This window comes from Ischnura elegans, chromosome 6 (assembly GCF_921293095.1).
Source record: "Ischnura elegans chromosome 6, ioIscEleg1.1, whole genome shotgun sequence".
NCBI lineage: Eukaryota > Metazoa > Arthropoda > Insecta > Odonata > Coenagrionidae > Ischnura > Ischnura elegans.
In genome coordinates this window covers 88369396-88390612 of record NC_060251.1, presented here as the reverse complement: position 1 = coordinate 88390612, position 21217 = coordinate 88369396, and the positions used below count along the sequence as shown (strand labels likewise).

General features: G+C 36.1%; 1 protein-coding gene across 4 annotated transcripts in view; it reads left to right on the top strand.

The window, feature by feature from the left end:
• LOC124161125 (proteoglycan 4) overlaps nt 1–16013 on the top strand; it is a 132891-nt gene extending 116878 nt beyond the window's left edge. For 2 of the 4 annotated variants that reach the window (XM_046537349.1, XM_046537347.1), the window contains exons 5-9: nt 5065–5118; nt 5830–5918; nt 8964–9014; nt 12453–12681; nt 14799–16013. In XM_046537349.1, the coding sequence (XP_046393305.1) occupies nt 5065–5118; nt 5830–5918; nt 8964–9014; nt 12453–12681; nt 14799–14888 (513 nt within the window). In that variant the 3' untranslated portion in view covers nt 14889–16013. Of the gene's footprint in view, nt 1–5064; nt 5119–5829; nt 5919–8963; nt 9015–11427; nt 12400–12452; nt 12682–14798 lie in introns of those variants that run through there. The other 2 variants (XM_046537348.1, XM_046537350.1) reach the window with 2 other exon arrangements.
• Nucleotides 16014–21217: the final 5204 nt, after the last annotated feature.

The window sequence follows — 21217 nt, the reverse complement described above, 5'->3', positions numbered from 1 at the left end:
TGGAGGGGGGCATAAGGGTCTTACAGGCCATCTCATATTTGAGATTAAAAACAAAATACAGCAGTTACTGTGTAAAATATTCTCTTTATTTTGAGATGAAAGTTGTTAATATTAAATTAAACGAATGAGGCTCCGTAATACACAAAATAAAACGAACTTAATGATAACCGCATTAAAAATGTAGTCTATTTTTTAAGTGTCTGGTAAGGCAAGTACAAGGCAAGTTCCCCTCCTAAACCCGCCTATGTCGTGGAGCTATATCTCACGATATATCACTATGGGGGGAAGGGTGTCCAAAAACCGTAAAAATCACCTCGCGTAATTAATGGATCCTAGGAGGCATGGTATTTGTGAGAGGCGATCAACAGCTGAGGTCATTTGTATCATGAGAGAAGGGTAGGTAAGGAAGGGTGGAGAGATACCCGGCGTCGGCATTGTCCAGCTCTTAACGAAAGGCGCCAAGGGGGCCACGGCTAAACGTCCCATCCGACGGACGGAGTATTGCGCTTCAAATATCCTCCACCCAATATTCAAGCAGGGATCGGCCAGTCTCTGAAAATTATCTGCCACCGCCAGGATAGGAAGCCAACACTCCAGTCACCACACCAACCCAATCCCCTTAAGGGCCCCCGCGCACTGGCAACTTTTATAAATCAACCATTTAGTTGCTTTGAGGAAGTCCCAATGAAACACACGGCAGTTGAGGCAACTAAAAAATCGCCCGTGCGCGGGGCCACAGTCAATTCCGTGTGTTTCATTGGGACTTCCACAAAGCAACTACATAGTTGCTTTGTTTAAGTTGCCACTGCGCGTGGGCCGTAAGAGGTACTCTGGCTGTCCCCCCACCTCCCTCTATGGACATGACTCTTCAATTCACAATAAGATCTATTCCCTTTCATTATGCCTAAAAATCCTATTCTCTTCCACACCACTCATTAATCGTTCAAATATTTCTGTAATTTTATAAAAGCAAATGGCCGGAATTCAAGGGGAATAATGCTACGCTCAGCCATAAAGGAAGGAAAATATGTGAATTATCCACATACTATGCACCTTAATTTTGTTTTTCAACATCAATCATCGTTAATTAAAGCATATGTTGACTATATGCTACAATATATAATATGAAGTTTTTGTCATCCATTCCACAATTGCTAATGGTCCTCAATAACCCCGTTTCACAAGGTGCTAGATCATACAAAAGATTGAAGAAAATCGCTAGTATGACATCTTTCAACGTTTCAAAAACTTTATACAAAGAGTTTAATGAGGAACGAACAGAATTCATAACGTTTCGCAATGATTTCCTCAGTAGAAGTTTCTGCGTAACGCACAGCAGGAAATACAAGGTAAATCGCCTTTTTGCGTAACTAATAAGTACAATCTCAGCACATACATTCGCGTAGCAAATCGAGTGATGCAAAATTATAAGGGTCCATTTTTCCGTCTCGCATTCATACCTTTGCGCAATGGAGAACTGTCAGATTTTTTAAAAGGATAGACAAAGGACTTGTAGCACAGCGAAGCAATCACAGCCCAAGATAGAAGTGATGCCTAATTTGTAGGATAGAAATAGCCAAATAGTCGAAATTTGAATGCCGCTAAAAAAAGGCAAAAACAAAAGGGGAGTGACATCATCTATAGTTATCTTCGTTGGAAGATGGCAGCTGTCTGGAAAATCCAGCTGCATTCCTGTAGAACGATGAAAGCAGAGTTTAAAAACAGAATAAAGCCAAATATAGTAATTTTCGATTTTGGAAAACCGCGCGAAATATTATAGGAGCTACCAATGCGATATCTTGCTCCTCATCACCACATTCCTCTTGCATATATTTCCTCATAATTAGTATTTAAATTTTTTTCAATGCTGCATTATATATGGGTTTGTCGACCAAGAAGGGTACAAATTCAAATTCGGTCGAGTATCAGCACACTTTCGTCAAAAGGAATTCTCGTACTTAGTTCATTTCCAGAAGCATAGAATCATTGTAAGGGGGTGTTGTGTTTTCGGGTATTATTTATTTGAGCCAAAACAGGAAATAAAACACAGTTTAAGGGAGGCCATGGAAATAAAAATGAAAACGCAATATTCCTCGGCGGTATTAGGGAACGTAATTGTTTATCCTTACGCAATAAAATATTGATAATCTTGAATTAAAAAGTAGACAACCCAACTTCGTAGAATTTAAACGAGAGCGTATGATTAAAATTTTTAATATTTCACAAGACATTTATCGATGCTTGTCCGGTTTTAACGCAGGTACGCGATTGTTTAAGGCCTCGCACAATCTCCTTTTTTTAGCAGCGAATATTGCCATGACGAGCCAGCGTTGAAACCGGTCGGGAATGATTAACTGTTATGAGGATATATTTCCGTTTCATTTTTAAATAAAATCATTTGATTGGAGGGCAAATTATTCCGATATAAAACTACAGACTTTTAATTAAAGTGAAATCCCCCACGCAGCAGTATCGTCTTCCTTCAACGCTTGCAACAGATGGACGAAATATTGATTAGGAATATTATAAATATTGGAAAATGGTACAAAGAGTAGCGCTCCGGACTAGGGGTGGGACGGAAAGGGATGGTAATAAGTGCGAGAAGAGCAGAGAGATGAGGGAAGGGTTGGCCTCTATATATTGGGCGAGAAGGGAAGGGAAAAGTGTTATTAGAGGCGCTTGGACTGCCAAAGAGATCAACGAACTCCACGAAGCCCAGATCGGATTTATTATTTTTTCACCCTGATACACATGGATATAAATAGCTTCTTGGCTTAATGTAGTAAGTGATTTTGAGAAGGACGAGGGATGACATAATACTCTCCCAATGTTCAGCGCGGAGGAAAAATTACGATCAACAAAAATCGGCGTAAAAACAATGTTAGATGTTACAATAAAAATGGAAAAGGTACAATCTAAACATCACCTACACATCAAAACGAGCGATAAATTTCGCTAATGTGAAAATTCTCGCTTTTGAGCTATTTACTTCTTATCGGATTCGAACCCATTTTCACAGCGTCATATTCGGTGTCTTTACCATTGTAGAAATGAAATAAATTAATAAACTGCGTTTTTAAACGAAAGTATCCATTTAAAACGACAAAAAATTAATAAAAAATTAATACGGCTGTAAGTTTTTGAGAAAAACTTTTTTTTGTTCAGTACACATCAGGTATTAACCAAATCTAGAATTTGATGAAGAAATCGAAGCCATTTTTTAACATCGATTTCCAATACCTTTTTTCCACAAAATTCAAACCCTCCTTATACTTATTAAATTACCGACAATCGCTCGCACACCGTATTACTTTTAAATGATAATTCATTCCACATGGACTCTCGTTCATTACCTTTGATAAAGAAAATAGAGTCTAAATCTGAATTAAAAATTTTCCACCACTACTACCTAAAGAAATCCACACAATTGGTATCTGCATTTATATTAAAAAAAGCTTTAAATATTTTACATTTGATTGAATTTTGATTCTATTAATTAAACTGCATTTTAACAAGTCGTTAAATCTATGTCCCGTTTTTACTACAGCTTAATAATCGTAACAAACCTCAAGTGTATATAATGTCTCCGGTGACAGCACTCAAGATTAGAGCCATCTAATTCCATAAAGTAGTTGGAGAAAAAGTGAGGTTCTACCCACAGTGCTATCAAAAAAAATCTAAAGGATGAGTCGATAAAAGTCAATGTTCGAATGGAACTGGTAAAATGAAGTTCATTCTCGCCAGACTAAATAGAAATCTTCCCAGAATATCCGACAGGCATGGATGCAGTAAGGCAAAAGAACTCGCGCTTATAAATTGGTCTTTTCATTTCTAATAATTCGTTAAGGAATTGATTCCATTAGCTAGCCAGAAGAGTATGCTTTGGTGGAGCAAATGATGTCCAGACAATATGAGCACAATCAAATACTAAATCTTAATTCAGTGAAACTGTGGCTTGACCTTTGGAGTAAGCTTACTCCAGCTGTTTTCTAGCTAGCATTTTGCCAAATATGAGGATAACTTACTTAATTATTCTGTGCAGATTCAGGATTTCTTTTGGGGAGAGTACAAGGGTCTGACAATCAAACGGTCTTATCATATTTGAGATTAAAAACAACATACTACAATTACTGTATGAAATATTATCTTTATTTTTAATATGAAATTTATTAATATTATAATACATTATTGAGGCCTCGTAATGCACAAAACAAAATTACATAATGATAACCATATTAAAAATCTAGTCTGTTTTTAAGCCCCTGGGGGGGGGGGTCTGGGGCACATGCCCCAGTGCACCCCCATAAATCCACCTATACCTGCCACTAGCCTTCTCTTTGTAAAATTGCTCTGCCACACTGCTCACAGCAAAATGCTCCTCACTAGCTGGTTCTTTCTAAATTTACAAGAAGATACTCGAATCAGCTAGCTCTTCCTTATTCATGAATGCATCTTTTCCTGATCTCTTCCATACCTCACATATTCACTCCTATGTGCCTGTTTTCCTCTAATTTGCAGCTGAAATTCTATTTTTTTTTCTACATAACTGAGTTTGTAAGATCTATTAATTAGTTTAGCCTCAAATTCCTTACTTTTGACAATAAAATACATCAAAAGGTCAAAAATTAGAGAAATTCAGCTAGACCATTGGCTCATTAAACCAAGTCTATGTGATGCTTGATCAAGGGGGCTGCAAAGGGCAAATATCGCCCCCTGAAAATTCAAGGGGAGTGGATTTTTGCTGACGCAAATAATTGATCTTTGAAACTGATCATGACCTATGGGTGATGTGGCAAATCACAGATGTGCAGACAACATGGGAAAACAAACAAATTTGGTAACCTAGATAACCTACAACTCTTCATTAAGCACCTACTGCAAAGCAGATATTTCATTGATTATATATTTTAAAAATTCACTTAAGACTATAGTAGACACCTCCTAAAATACTAATTTTTAGATGTAGTCGGTACTTCAAAGAAAATAAATACCTCACAGGTAGCGAGGGGAATCAATTCATGAGTTAACTTATTAATTGATGACATATTTTGATTTTTCCAACAGGTGGCTGGTACTGTTATTGATAGGGTAGCTGGTCAAGACATGAATGGCCCTAAGGTAAGAAAAATGATTCCACAGTTCTTAATAGCAACCAGAAAGGCCATCACTCTATAACCATCCTTAAATATTAATATTAGAATTTCAAAATAATAAGGCAGACTCATTCAGGAGGAAAAAAAGAAAACATCTTACATGCCAAGGCAAGACAGAGAGAGCCAAATATTTCATTCACAATATAGATGCAAATATGATAAATTAAATTAAGCTTTGTGGATTTTAAGGCCTAGCCATTGCCACACCAGCTCCCATAACATCACTGAAGTTAAACCTTGTTGGGTCCAGATTATGGTTGGATTTTTGACAATTCTGATCTTTACTGTGTAGCTCTGCCATGAGTTCTGCTAAAAAAATTGCTTGGGGGTGCATTCAGTGCCCTGGGACAATATATTGACAGGTGTGGCAACAAATATTTTTTGAAACAGTATTAGTTTTATTTTAAAGGACTTATGTTTAGTGGGTCTCCTTATTAACTTTGTACTTCACTAAAAAAACTGGTCCTAGTCAAATCACAGAAGTAGCCAGTACAATCATTGCCCAAAACTTTCATAACCCATAGGGGTGTAATTGCTAATCTGTATGGGTTTCAAGAAAATATCAAGCAAAAATATACGAGGAATGTTAAGCATCCATGAAATTCCTGGTACTCGTTGGAAAATAGTTTTATTCTTAATCTAATCTGCTAAGAAAAGTACTTCTTTACCCATACAGATTGTCCACAAGCAGTTTAATTCACCCATTGGCCTGTACTCTGATCAAAATATTGCTGAAACTATCCAACAGCAGACTGGAGCAACACCGTAAGTTATTATTGTTGTAGGAAAGCTTATATTTTACAACTTATGATAAACATTAGAAATAGTATTTAGCAGAGGCCAATTACCAACATTAAAAAAGTGGTATGCAGTAAGTGGTAAGTTTCTACATAATATACGTACTTAATTCCTTGATCAATTGGTTCCAGAAATACCAAAAAATTATGATGTTAAACACAGTAATACCATTTCAAGATAATGGATATTTCTTACACTGTTACACCACTACTAGCCACAACATGAACTTTCATTGTTTCACTTAGTTTGCCCAAACGGTGTTTGTTTTAGCTATATACATTTTTGAGAAACAGACAATTGATTACGTGCATTAAATTTTGCAAGACATGATGGAGAAGTCTTAACAGGGCAGATATTCTCTATCGGGCGACTTTATTTGGGATATTTTATAGGGAAGAGGAAAAAAGAAGCCCATCTAATGAAATGTAAACATTCTCACATGGGTGGATCAAGACATTTGACGAAGGAGGAGCATAAGCTCTTGAAGGGAAATGGAGCACCAGCTGGTACGTTTGAAAGCAAGTTGAAGGTTGGGAGACTTTGGAATACTATCCTAACAGAAGCTTACATCTTACAGGAGCAAAAGGTAGGGATGGTGAAATGTGTAGGCGGGATAATGGCAAGGAACAGAGGGGAAATGGAACGCAGATTGGCCAATATAGACCCTGAGTGTAGCCAAGAAATTCGGGTCAATCAACAAGTCAACGTATTATTGAACATTGAGCATATATCCAACTTTTCCAGGATTTTGCTAATTTAATTAAAGCAACACGAGACGTACACCTACATATTTATATAAAAGAGGATGTCTCTTTGTCTGTCCGCTATGAGTTTCCATATGGCTGCATGGATTGCAACCAAAGATAGTACAAAGATGCATCTCGTACTCCTAAACCCTATAGCACCACTTTCAGTTGCATTCAATGGGTCCTTTGGATCATTTTCCCATTACCATTTGTTATGTCACATCATTCAAATTCTGTGGTCGGACATCCTGTCGGGTAGGTACACCTCTTCACACTATCAAAGGGAGAACATAACTCAATGGACACTTACCTATTCATCTTGTCTGTGCAAACTTTTTATAGGGTATGAGTTCAGTTTGTGAAACTGCACAATTTTACTTTAAACAAGTTAATTACCTACACTATGCAAAGACAAAATGAATGGTGCTACCGAAAGAATGATGAAGATAAAAAGGATTGACCGCGTGAGTAACGAGGAAGTGCTAAGAAGAGTGGGAGAGAAGAGAAACCTCCTAAAAACCTTATGCAGAAGAAGGGACAACTTAGTTGGCCACATTTTGAGGCACGATGGTCTGATGAAGACAATCGTTGAAGGACAAGTGGAAGGGAAAAAGGGCCCCGAATGAGTTATATAGGACAGGTTATAAAGGATGTAAAAGAGAAGAAATATGTAGCTATGAAAAGATTAGCGGATAGGAGAGAGAAATGGAGAGCTACGTCAAACCAATCTTAGGATTGTTGAATTATGATGATGATGATGAGTTCACAAGACGTTTTTGGTCAACGCACGTATGGGCACACACAGCAATCAATGTTGTGGAGAGAAGTATTAACCAATCCCGTGCACGTTACACAGAAATCGTATCTTCCATTGTTTGGTGTTCAGCGTGCCTAAAAACCCTGGTATGTAAACATGAATTCAAAATTTAAAATTTCCCACTTCTGTGGGTACTATCTTTCCCAAGCATTGCCATGTGGTCTGCTAGTAGGGTACATATACATTTCATTCATTAGCAAAACTGGGAGTGTTTGAAAATAAAAATGAAACTGCACAATTTTACTTTAAACAAGTTAATTACACTATGCAAAGACAAAATGAATCAGGTTTAAAACTACATAGATTAACATTTCCAACAAAACTCTTCTCCAGTGACCTTACTCGAATTCCATCAACTTTGGAGCACCAGCCACAGTGAATAGCAAGAGGTATTTAAATTCATTGATCGCAAACAGAAAATTTGATATTTGGCAAAAAAATAAAAACTGTTATTAAAACAAAATATGTAGCTGAGTTAATGAAATTAATGGTTTTCCGATGTTTGCAAATTGCAAGATAAACAAAATATTGCAAATAATAGTGTAGGCTACCTGCTTACCAACAAAGCACCCCTGAATAATTTTCTGACTAGAAGCCTGTTCAGGTCTGATGCCATGATATTTCATGGCCACTAATCAATTCCATAAAACTCAACCGTAATATATCATCCCAGTTATCAGAACCACTATGCTTGGCATAAAAGGGCTTTTAATCCAGGATTATGCTACATACTGGAGAAAATATATAAGATATATGTCCAATACACATGGCAAGCATTAGTTTGAAATATCATATTTGATTATGAGATAAGAATATATGCAGTAGAAATATGTTCAGTTGGAGAAAATAGTCATGTCTTTGCGTCCTAGGAGAATAAATGGTTAGCAATGGAATAGTACAATTGTCAAGGCTATTTCATATACATATTCATTTAGATACCCACCATGCAAGGCTATCAAGCTACAATGAATATACTTTCAATGCAAATGTTTACACTAAGTACCTAATTGTAATTATTCAAAGCCACACTCCACGCAAATAATAATGACTAACAATGGCACCTATGTGACAGAATAGCATATGCTATCAATAAATCACTTTGTTCACAGAGTTCCAATTGCCATTTTAAAGTCTGTAGTAAATCACCTTTACCAACAAGGAATGAATAACTTCAAAAACTACATGATTCCAACAATATTTTTGAATTTTGACCTATCAAGTTTTTGAAACATAATACTGGATTACCTAATTTCATTTATTGAATGTAGTTATACTTTGTTAGGATTAAATACAGCAATGGCACCTGAAAAAAGTTGTTTTATTCTGCATTAGATAGAAAAGTATTTAATGTGAACAGCTTTTCTTCTGTAATGTAATTGTCAATGAGAACTGTTCACATTGACTTCCAAGAATAGTAAAATAAATATCAATGATTAATGCGCTCTGCAGGAAAATGGCAAGAGGATCACATCAGCCGCTATCTCCACCAACAAAGATGAGGCAAGTGGTGACAAATGATTGTCTAGGCATGAAAAAATTTGCCTGTGGGAAACATTAATAAGCTAACAGCAATTAAATTAACAGCTCCATTATTTCATTATGTTCATTTTCTATGTATTTATCTTTATTTTATTTTCTATTTATCTGAGGGTAACATTTGTATTTTGTTTATTTTTTTCTTCTGATGCATTCCTTTTGAAAACTTTCCATATTAATGCTTTAAGTAGGATGGATTTCAAAACTGTCGCTGACTAACTAACAATCTGTGAAGCTTATCCGCCAAACACATTCATTTATTACTTTCATATGCTATCTGAAGATATATTCTCAGGGTACTAATTAGCAACTATCAATTATGCTATCTGACTCTTCCATTTTCGAGCTGTCAACAAACCTAAAAAGTATACGTTACAATTAACAAACTCCTGAATTAAGTAAATAAAATCATGTTTCATATAAAGTCAACTTTAATTATTTTTACGCTTTGGTTAAAATACATTCTCTCTCAAAATTTTTAAGCCCAATATCTCTCTCATACTAAATATGATGAAATGGGCAAATATAATCAATTAAAGATCAATAATGATATCATTCAAATCAAAAAAGGCCTAATTTCAGTAATATGATACAGTATTTTGAAAACAATATTATTTATGGGTTTCACTCTCCAGAAGGGAGCAAGGTCTGGTTGGCTGGCTTTTTGTAACACTTAAAAACAGCTTTCAACAATGAGAATTAATTCAGAATTTAATTTATGAACTTTCGTTAATGAGAAATTGCACCTAATTGTAGGTTCCATCAAAAATGACCCATCAGGGACTTTTTCAGTGACAACCAGAGAAAAATATTTTCAAAGCTCCAGTATTAAATAAAGGTCAAAAGCTGTGAATGAAGAAGAACAGGCCATATAGCCATGACTTTCATTTGTATTCAAATAAACTGTATTGAAGTCCATGGCAACCTATTCTTAACTAAGTAGTTTCCTCAGTCATGCAAGTGAAGAGGGGATACTGAGAATTCCAGTCTTTGTGAAACAGTCAACAGTGGAACAAAAGCAGGGAAGAGAATTTGTCATTACCCTCTCCTTGATTATTTTTAGCTTCAGAGTATCTCAAAGGAAGCACTGAGCATGTGAAGCAAGTTGAAAGCTGCTGCCTATTAAAAAAATTACAAGCCCATAAGTGCACTGACTAGTGACAGTTATCAGTGTAATACTAATACCTAAAACTTACTCCATTTGCTGCAATAGGCCTTTTAGCTGGCGATGCCACCATGGACTAATTATTTAAAAAATTGCCACAGCTTAGCATTTACATCACAACTTTGCAATAATAATATCTCTATATTTTACCATAAATAACGCTGGGTGAGTCCCAAGAACCTCATTAACCCAGGGAAAGCAGACGGACACTTAAAGGGTGGTAAATTAATGATGCACTATGGATGCAATAATTATAGCTATTTTGTTAGGTAAGCAGAAGATTAATATCATCCTCAACTGTCAAAAAAGACTATATTTATGACTAGAATCCAGGTTTGAGCCTAGAAATGTCATTAAGTCACATTAGGAAGGTCATATCATCTTGCAACTATTTACCATAAGCGGTGTTCCATTAATGAGAAGAAGGCATTAAAACTTACGACCAATTGGGCAAATGTTAAAGTAACAAAATGTGAATAAATGCTCAAAAATGACTGAATTGTCATGGTGGTTTCCCAAAATATAGACCTCAGTCATTTCAAAGTGAATGCATGTCCTTTTCTATGAGTGGTTCAAAGGTCCTGTAGGTATGGTGTTATCATCTTAATCAATGATTTGTATTTAAAACAACAAGACTTAAGTTAATTATCAAAAGAGTATCTTTTTAACAATCAGTTAATGACTATTTCTCACTATGTATACATGTTTTCATAAAGTTTGTGTTTTCCTTAAAACTATGTTTTAAGCTACATATTCTCAGTAGAAAATTTGGTAGACGCCTGTTTTAGTAGCCTATGCTGCACATTAAAAACCTTGTATCTAATGGATATTAGAGTAACAATGCTGTATGAAAACCTCTTACAGTCCTCTCTAATGTCTAAATATCAAGTAGATAATTCCTTGTATTACTATGCTCAATTAATCTTTTCATAAGTACAAAACATACTTCGCCAAGTCACCATGAAATATACAATTCATACTTGCTAATTGGATTGTTTTAAGCAGTAGGTAGATTTTTAAGCTTATTTTAATTTCATTATCTTTTGAATATGAAACCTTCTTATTTGCTTCAATCTTTATAATGTTTTCATTCCTTGAAACACCCTACCAAAGTTCTCCCTTCGATGGTGTAGAGCATATCTTGACCACTAGTGGTCTATCACCTCGAAGTGATAACTTTTGTAGGGGACATTTTCTGCACAACTAATTTAGCATATTCATTGATCTCTCTTTTCTCAAACAAAAAATCGACGTACAAAAACAACAAACACAATCTCCCAAACCTGGTCCATCATACACACGCCACTTCTAATTACCAAAATTGTTGTTTGTGCCCTTGAAAAAATTCACAAACTACCATGATCGTATCCCAATAAAAACCATTGCTCTGAGATTAACATGAATTCACTCTAACCTACTGCCCCATATATTTCACCTGTGCTTGGAATTTTCTGCACGAAATGTGATACAATTTCAATGGAATGTTAACCCTGAGTTACATCATGTGAATTATTGTAAAATAAAATTCCATGCTGGTACAAATTGGTTACCCAAACCATTGCATAATATCTACCAACTGAATCTGTACATGCTGTCATGTGCCTCCTATCTTCGCTGCCAATGACATCCAAACATACCAACTAATTCACGAGGTTTACTTCTCCCTTCACCATGATTTTCTTTTTTTTTATAAATAAACCCGTATCGATGATAATTATTTTTTACTTGTTTTATACATTCTCATATAATTACCTACTACTTCTGAGTGAACTGATTCAAACTTCATTTCCCCACCATTTCTCAACATATTCAAATATCACCTTACATGCTTTTTTTTACTTCTCACTAAACATTATTGTAATACTGCTTAAATTGATAATAATTAATTTTTAATGCTTAAATACTAATAAAAATTAAAATGATACGCTACTGATGTATCTTTTTTTCACACATGAATTTAATGAATGCAAAATGAAAACCTGGGAATGAAAAAAATGTGATAAAAATGCTTATTTCATAAAATCTAATTCTCTACGGCATGTCATGCATTCAATCATAAATAAAAAATTGATTTTTTAAAAAATTCATCATGCATGAGAATACGAACACAAACAAAAACGAATACCGTCTCTTTTTCTGTTGCTCTCAAACAACCACCTCTCTCCGCCACCAACCCCTGTGGAACCCTGAAAAAAAAATGGGAATATACCTTGTGGCCTACCTCTGAAAATGTGCAGCCCCAAGCCACCTCCAGTATTTGACCCTCTCAAGTCAGAGGCATACAAAGCACTGAAGGAGGAAGAGCTGGGCATCACTGAGCCATCAGGTCCAGCGGCCGAAGTGAGCCCCGTTCAGCCCAAGGTGTTCCAACCGGGAGCGGTCCCACCTCCAAAGGCAAGGCCCCAGCCACCAGCGCCACAAGCTCACAGTCAACCCCAGCCTCACAAGGTGGTACCGAATGCTAAGGTGAGAAATGAAAATTGGTTACAATCTACGGTATTGAGGTTGATTTTCAGTAGTAACAGCATGGGCGTACACAGTGGGGGGTGGAGGGGGGCAGCTGTCCTCCCCCCCCTAGTAGCAAATTCAGAACTGGATGGAAACAAAAGTTTTCAACAAACTTTCTCTAAATCCACGAAAAGCGATAATAGCATAAAGAATGCAGCTAAAATAAAGATAATTTTTTCAAGCAAATCATTTTAAAAACAAATGATCACTGTAATAATTTTCTTAGAAGTTGGTTTCATTAACATTTTCTGTGCTAACATTTTACAACTTGAACAACCATGGATTGCCCCCCTCCCCCCCACCCTAGTTTTGATGCTGGTTACGCCCTTGAGTAACAGGGAAAAAGTAGGAGAGATGTAATTAATTTTCAGAATACATAGCTTAAATCACAATTTAACATTTAGAAAATATCAATATAACATGCAGTGCTTGATTTCGCCTGTAATTCACCAGAATGTTATTCAGGCACCTCTCTGGGAAAATCAACTTTCTAGCTGACCAATGTGACGATCATTACTCATAAAATTCAAATCTTTTCATAGATTGCCAATTTTCTATTTGCACCCAAAATTTTTGGGCAGCTTAACAGGCCATCTGAAATTTTGGTCAAAGTTGAGGTTTCTCAGAAAAAAAATTATTTGCTGGTACAAGACAGCTTTCGCTCACAGCTCATTATAGAATTTTCCAATGGTAAGCAAATGAAGGAGAAACAGGGATTTCAAAAATAAAAAAATTTTTACTCATCAAGGTATTCAAGATACTTTTCAAAGATTAAAAATATTTATTTTTTATCTATAGTAGGGTGAAAAAATTGCCAATATCAGTTTCCTCTTAGTAAATGTCTTTTCTCTATTGAACTCCATCTGGAGGAATACAATAGGGTCGTTTCCTTCATCAAAGAAAATGAAAGGCATTGATTTCGATTCGTTACCCACCATTGGTGTATTCATTGCATTAAAATTATTTGGTTTTAGACATTCCAGTTTAGAAAAATGTTAATGGTCAACATTAACCACATTTGAAAAAGGCCAGTTTGGCGGCCATGCGATGCCACTCCACCTGACGTCACAGGGACCTAGATGCTATAAGAGTAGATAGGAGTTTTACATCGTCTGAGATTACCAATGCATGCATGAGGCACAGAGCTCAGGGAAACATGCCTTAGTAATCACCTATTAAAATTGCCTAAGGTCGAAAAGTTTCCTTCATTTGATAGGGTATTAGGTAATAATGCTTATTTAAGCCAAGCACTACTTGCTACCTGGGTACTCTGCTACCTGCTAGCAGCCTGCATTGTAGCTGTGCTCAAAGCCTTGCCCCAAGGTCACCTCACACGGTGGCAGCGAGAACCAGAAATATGTACTTCACATGGGCTTTTCCCAGCATTAATACTTAGCAGTCGCATTTTTGCACACTTGAAAATTTTCACTTTCCATTTAATCTCGAAAAATAGATATCGTCATTTAAAAGTCTAAAAGCATGAAATACATACTCCAGGAGTAATAATCTTTCGATTTAGGCAATAAAAAAATAATAGGAAACCACCCTATTGGCATCAATTATTAGCTCCTTTATTTGCAACTGCCACTCAGAGGATGACTTAGTTTTAGCAGGAGCAAATGCATTAAACTTTCAGCATGCTCATCAGGAGCTCACAATTTGATTGGGCAAAACTCACAAGAGTAAGGATTTGGCATAATGATTGCATAAGTAATATTGGACATTGCAATATTTCCACTGAGTTTTATTTTTGGCACTACACGTTTCATTGCTACAAACAACATTATCAAGTACTGTTGTAATGTCCAATTTTACTTCTGTTAAGAACTTCCACCACATCGTGCCTAACATTATCCATGATATTGAAAATAATTGTTAAAATATTTGTTAAAATAAGTATGTATTTGGATCAGTAATCTCATGCCTACGTTATCAATCAAAGAAGGAAAATGATACTTATGATGGTACCAACAAATGTGGTCGAGGGGAATGCTGAATTTAATACAAACAAGTAAGCTAAATTACCTTCCTTTGCTACTATTACCCCCAATGAACACACTGTATTTATCTTTCAGGTGAACTCAATTGGTTCAGAAGAAAAAATAGCGCAGAGCTACAGCTTCAGGCGCATAATGGCTGAGGTTTTGGGAGAAAGTGAGTTCTGATTTCAAAAATTCAAAACTATGGTTGTTTCCAGCAATGGAAAGAACTTATAAGTACCAAGAAAGAATTTCAAAGTAACTGACGCTATCCTGGGATGTCCAAAGAGAGCAAGAGAGTAAGAGGAAGAATAAATGACTCCTAATAAGAAAATGACTGCAAATATGGTATTTTTGTATAAAGCATGCATAATGAGTTGTGAATTATATTAGATGCATGATGTACCTATGAGAAGCATATGCTAACACAGGATAGAAGCATATCATAACTCAAACAGATGAGTTTTAAAAAATATTTATGTGCAACGGGCTTCGTTACTGACACAGAAGCGACACAATTTTGCCCATGTAATAAGCCATATTTAACAACAGTTAATTTATTATGAACAAAGCTGTAATAATAGGAAAAATATCAATGAGGTTTCTCAACAAGTATCTCTTGTAGGAGAGAAGAATGAATGTCACATATATCATTTCATGGGTTATAATGATATTTAAATTTATATTTTGGAGACTGTGGAAGACTTCCCCTTTTCAAATTATATATCATGGATGGCATTTCTCAAACAAGCCACTCATCAGCAATGGTTTATCATGGATACTACTTCCAAGTTCCTAAATTTATCAGAAGTCCGCACATGATAAATGCCATTGTACTTAAATAGTGTGTTCTTTCTAGTCATCATAAATTAAAAAATAAGAGCACAGGCTAACATGTGTTCAATAAAAATTAGTAGATACATTTGAATTCAAAAGTATCTAAATAACAGCCTCTTTGCTTGTTTATTTATTCTTATTTCATATATGTTTAAATCCATAATTATTTCTGAAATTTTGAATGCATTATCAATAATTTTTAAGCTAGGGACTTACATATTTGAAAATTGCACTATGATTTTCTTTCCACATATTTTTGCTATGATTTGTTGTCGCATTGAATTGAATCACAAACTATTTTCAATGGTTATGTAAATATTCATATACATATAAATAATCACATGCCTAGCAATAAACCTAAATGATGTACCACACTGGATGTAGTAGGACTGTTTCGCAATTCAACACCTAATCTGCCTTGCAATGTACATTCAGCTGTTAATGTTGTGTGAATAAAGTCAATTGTTTACTTAATGTCTTTATGTTAATTACCTTCAAATGATGCCAAAGAAAATCACCGCAAATGTATTTGAAATTCAATTTAGCTATCACAATCCCTCTCAAAAAGTAATAAATCTCATAATTTTGGATCTTCTGATTTTATATTGAGTGGCATTGTTGATTAAACTTTGTGTGTGCTGTAGCAGACTGCAGTCTTCAGAGATCCAAACTATTTCAAAGAAAAATCCAGAAAAACGATAAAATAAGATGGTCATACATTAAGGTAAATTGTTCTTGAATAAAGATTATCAAATGAGTCCATGAACTTCATTAAAGCTCTCCCTAAACTTACTGGTTTTCTAACAGAAATACCTACACCTAAGTGATTCCAGCCTGGAAGAGTAAAGCTAGATAAGCCATTTGTGAACAAAACTAATGAATGCTGTTAAGATATTAAAAATATTTCTATACTCAAAATTCATTTCTTCTTCATATGTAACAACACTATTAACTCTTCAGCTACAGTAGTTAGATTGCACGTCTTGTATTCTGTGCAAGACATTTTGCCAAGGAGGCCTTAGCCTATTTTCTGTTGGGAGGAGTAGAAAAGGTTAAAAAAAAACCTTGTAATCCCCTCCTGACCCTTTCCAGAGAGTCCGTGGGGAGGAATACATCCACTACGAGGCAGAATTTTTGAATTTCGGATAATTTGGTATAATTTTTTCATCAGCCAAAATCTACAAAACAAAAAAATATGTAATCCATTTCTGTTTAACTTGATACGAAACACGAAGGAAATATGACAATATACATTCATAATGGTTAAAACTCTTCCTCGCACCTAATACCTTGTATCCAGTCTTCAGAGCACAGTCAGAAGATAATGGAAGTACAGTCGTGCACTGCAAGGGAATTGAATGCAACCACTTAAAAATGAGGGATGGACTAGTTTGGGCAAGAAGGGAGGGTTGTCATGTGTCCCATTCTTAAAAGTAAGAGTTTTGGTCATAAAGATAACAAAGAAGACCTGAGGGAGCTGGGAGAAGAGATGGTCAAGCATTCTTTTTCGTCATAGTCACCTGTACAATTGTACTAACGTTTTCTGCAGCTGAAGCATTAAAACTTCAATAAATGTAAGCTACAGGATTTCCTATGCTAAGTTAAACGCTGCGTATCTTCTCATGTGACATTGCCAATGTCTCAGGCAGTGGCATAGCCAGGAATTTCATTCTGGTGGGGGAGTCCAAAACCAGAGGAGAAAATTTAGGAAAAATGGAGTACTAAGTAGAGGGTTTTAAACTAATTTTAACAATTTTAATAATCAAAAAAACTTCACCTTTCAAAGAAATCTTTTGCAAATTCTTTATTTTTCAATATCTTGTTTCCTTTTATGAAGCAAAGTACATAACTGTGTTTTTATATATTAGAGGGGATAAAAACCCCCTGGACCTGCCCTCGCTATGCCACTGGTTTCAGGGCCCCAAAAGCAACAATATAAATTGTAGAACTTTGTCTGGAACATGAGAAAAAGATGTGAACTGCTCCTCAACACGGACGCGACCTAGATACCAAATCTCGTGAAGAAGAAAATGCAGCTCTTAATACAGAAAGATTTTTAAAAATTCACAAGGAGAATTACTGACTTCACTAAATATGTAGTACAGTGTAATCAGTATCTAGTCTTCATAGTAAGAATGTAAATTTAGCTAACTCAAATTAATGGGTAAATCACCAATAGGTATTTGAACAACTCATAATGCAAGAATGGATGTTAAAACACATTCACTATATTACTCAAAATCATATAATTCTTCGTATTTTATGCTTGAATTTTAAGAAGGCAATTACCAGTATATTTTCCCATATTTTTAAATTCATTGTTTTATCAAAATAATGTTCACATTATTAACATATCACGATGCCTGTGAGTAGTGCAAGTAAAGAAAGGATATGGTAGAATAAATGATGGGTTTTTGTGCAGTATCATCACCAGACAGGGGTGCAGCTGAGAATTAAGGCTAGGGGGGTTTTAGGCGCAACCAATACCTAGGAGTGTGGGGTATTGCATACCCGCCAGGGTAGTGGGAGTTGCGGGGGCCCTCCTCCAGAAAAATTTTAAGATTAATGGTTCAAAATGGTGAGTTTCACAGCTTTCTGAGGGGAATTTGATTAATCCTAACATATTCTATGAGTAATACTAATCCAGTAAAGTAAAATGGATTGAACTTAAAAAATTCTATAAGCTCTGGGAGGGGTTAATCCCCCAAAACCTGTCCCTCACTGCGCCACTGTCCCCAGATACCTATAATAGTGCAGCTGTAGCCACATTTTTTCCAAGATACATACAGCCATACACACAGATATACAGCCATCAAAATGACGCGATTGTGAGCCAAGTGAACTAAGCATACAGGCAAGGATTCGGATGTCTGGCTAGGGAGGAGGATAATCATGTCTTGTCCTTAGGTCATCTCCCTACCCTTGCATGAGAATTCACATTATAAATAATTTATTAAATATTCATAATAATCTCATTTAAAAGGAATTGGAATACCTTTCGCATGGATCCAAGACAAATGGTATTGGGAAATGAAACAGCAGACGCTGCCATGAAAGTGGCTTTACCCTTGGTGGAATATCACCATGACTTAGGTACCAAATGATGATTTGTGAGTGACTATAAACATTGGGATGATGGTTTAATTAATATGTTTAACAAAAATTACTGCATATTTCAGGGTATAAGACAGCTTTATACCCAGGAAAATCTTCTAAAAAGTTTGGGGTCATCTTATACACAGTGTCTGGTAACTTAGTGCCACTTTTAAAACTAGCCCTAGCAAAGAGTATCAGAGAACTAGCTCAGCAGAGGAAGAAATTAAGGACTCCAACTAACAATATTAAGACTGCATTACTATGACTGAATGAGCACTTCATTTACATGGAGAGCACATTAGAGGAAAAAAATACAGTAGTAAAGATATTGAAGAAAATTGGGGTAGTAAAGGAGGCATTCATGAATATGAAAGAGCTGATGAGAGAATCACTATTTATGAGTTCAAATAAATGGCTACTGAAGAGTCTTATGAGAGAGCAGTGCCTGAAAGTATGAAACATGGACACTTAAAGGAAATGATGAGAAAAGAATACAGAAATCAATTTTGTGTGTGTCCGTTAATGAAGGAGGACAAGAGAAGACTAAAGACGTTTGAGATGTGGGTGTGGAGAAGAATGGAGAAGGTGAAGTGGATGGAGAGGAGGAGGAACAAAGATGTGCTGGACATGGTAGTTGAGGAGAGGCAACCTCTAGGTGAGATACATAGGAGAAGAAGGTATGGATGGAGCGAGTACTTAGCGGGGAGGGGACGTTGAAAACAATGTTAGAGGGTAGTATGTTGAGTAAATGGAGGGGAGGAGGGAAGGGAATAGGATTTTTTGTTAGAACGAATGGAATTAGGCCTTATTAATTGCAATTACAATTAGGCCTTATTAATTACAATTACAATTAGGTCTTATTAATTACAATTAGGCCTTGTTAATTACAATTACAATTTTGAATTGAAGAGGGACGTACATGAAGGGGAGGCTGCAAGAATGCTTCTTAAATACTCCATCAGTGGTGGAACCAGTGGGGTGCTGTGGGATACAAATGGGGGGCCCAATCCCCCCACTCTTGCGGGGCCTCCTCCATTGCCAACATTACAGATCCACAATTGCAACATTTTTTTAATCATAGAATGGCATTGTCTGGTATATGCGTATTATTAGTTTAATTAAAACTTTCTTAAACTTTGCAGTAACTTGATTATTTTTCATTACGATAAAAGTGTAGGTAGCTAAAAATATCCTTTGCACCCCCCCCCCCCTTGAGTGTTTTCTGTATCCGCTACTGGTGGGGTGTAACCTCACAGCAGAAGTGGAGGTCAGAACAAAATTACCATTCTATCTAGTGTAAATTGGATACCCAAGGGGGGGGCTCTAGCCCCACTAGGCCCCTCTTTGGATCTGCCACTGGATTGTAACATACCAAGAGGGTGTAAAATAGTGCATAAGTTTAGAGCTAATTTGTACTTCAGTTTGTTAGTGTAGGTAAATATATATTGGAAAATATAACTAAATACTCTTGTACAAAGTCATTGGCATACACAGCTAGGGGGGCAGGAGGGGACAACTGCCGCCCTAGAAGCGAAAATAATATTGGTTCAACACAAAAATTATGTACATATTTTCCTTTTGAAGAAAAAGGATATTAGTATAAGGAATGTATGGAACTAAATAATAATATATGGAACTAAAATAAAAATCAATATTATTTCAAGCAAATAATTATAAAAACTACTAAATTGCTGACATCATTTCCTTAAAATTTTTCTTTCATTAACCTTTTCTGTTCAAAAGAGTTACAAATTGAACGACCACGGTTTTGCCCTCCCCTAGTTTTGATTCTGGGTACATCCATGTATGTAACAAAGTGGTAACCTCCAAAAATTTCGATTTTATCTAGTGCGTTTCGATCCAATGGTGGGGGAGAGCTATTGTCCCCTCAGTCCCCCTCCCATAGATTCGCCACTGTATTCCTTGGAAATCAACCTTAATCGGTAGAATTCATACATGCCTTCATAATATTAGAAGATACAAAAGGGCATTAAAATAATCAGGTGTGACTTTTGATGAGGAAATTGGCATTGCAATATCAGAAGTATAAATTTGATGTTTGATTTGAAAAACAAATGTCAGGAAAGACTGCAGAGCCATCCACAGGGAGAGAATTTTGAGGGGAAAATAAATAATCTGGGGTTTAATACTGGCAGGAAGAGCCAATGTGGCAACAGCCAGGCAAGTAGCCAGAAAATTCCTTCAGGGGGAGCTTCTGTGGTATGTGGGTTGACTATACTGATGTATTGCTACCAATTATCACACATATCAGAAAACCACGATTTTAATTAAGAAAGCTATACTTATATTTCATTTGCTTAACGCTGACAGTTCAATTCGCATTCCGAGTTATTTGGAGACATTATAAAATGTAACTACATCGAAAAACGGAGTGCTAGAGGGTAAGTGCCGCCCTCTAGAGGTCTCCTCATCAATGTACTGTGGGTAGTCGCCCTAAAGGAAAAAAAAATTTCCTGATGAAAGGCTGAATACCCCAAAGCCTGGATATGTGCCCGCCTTCATTATTGTAGGTGACGGGTACCAGTGGCGCAGCGAGGGGGGGTTTTGGGGGGTAAACCACA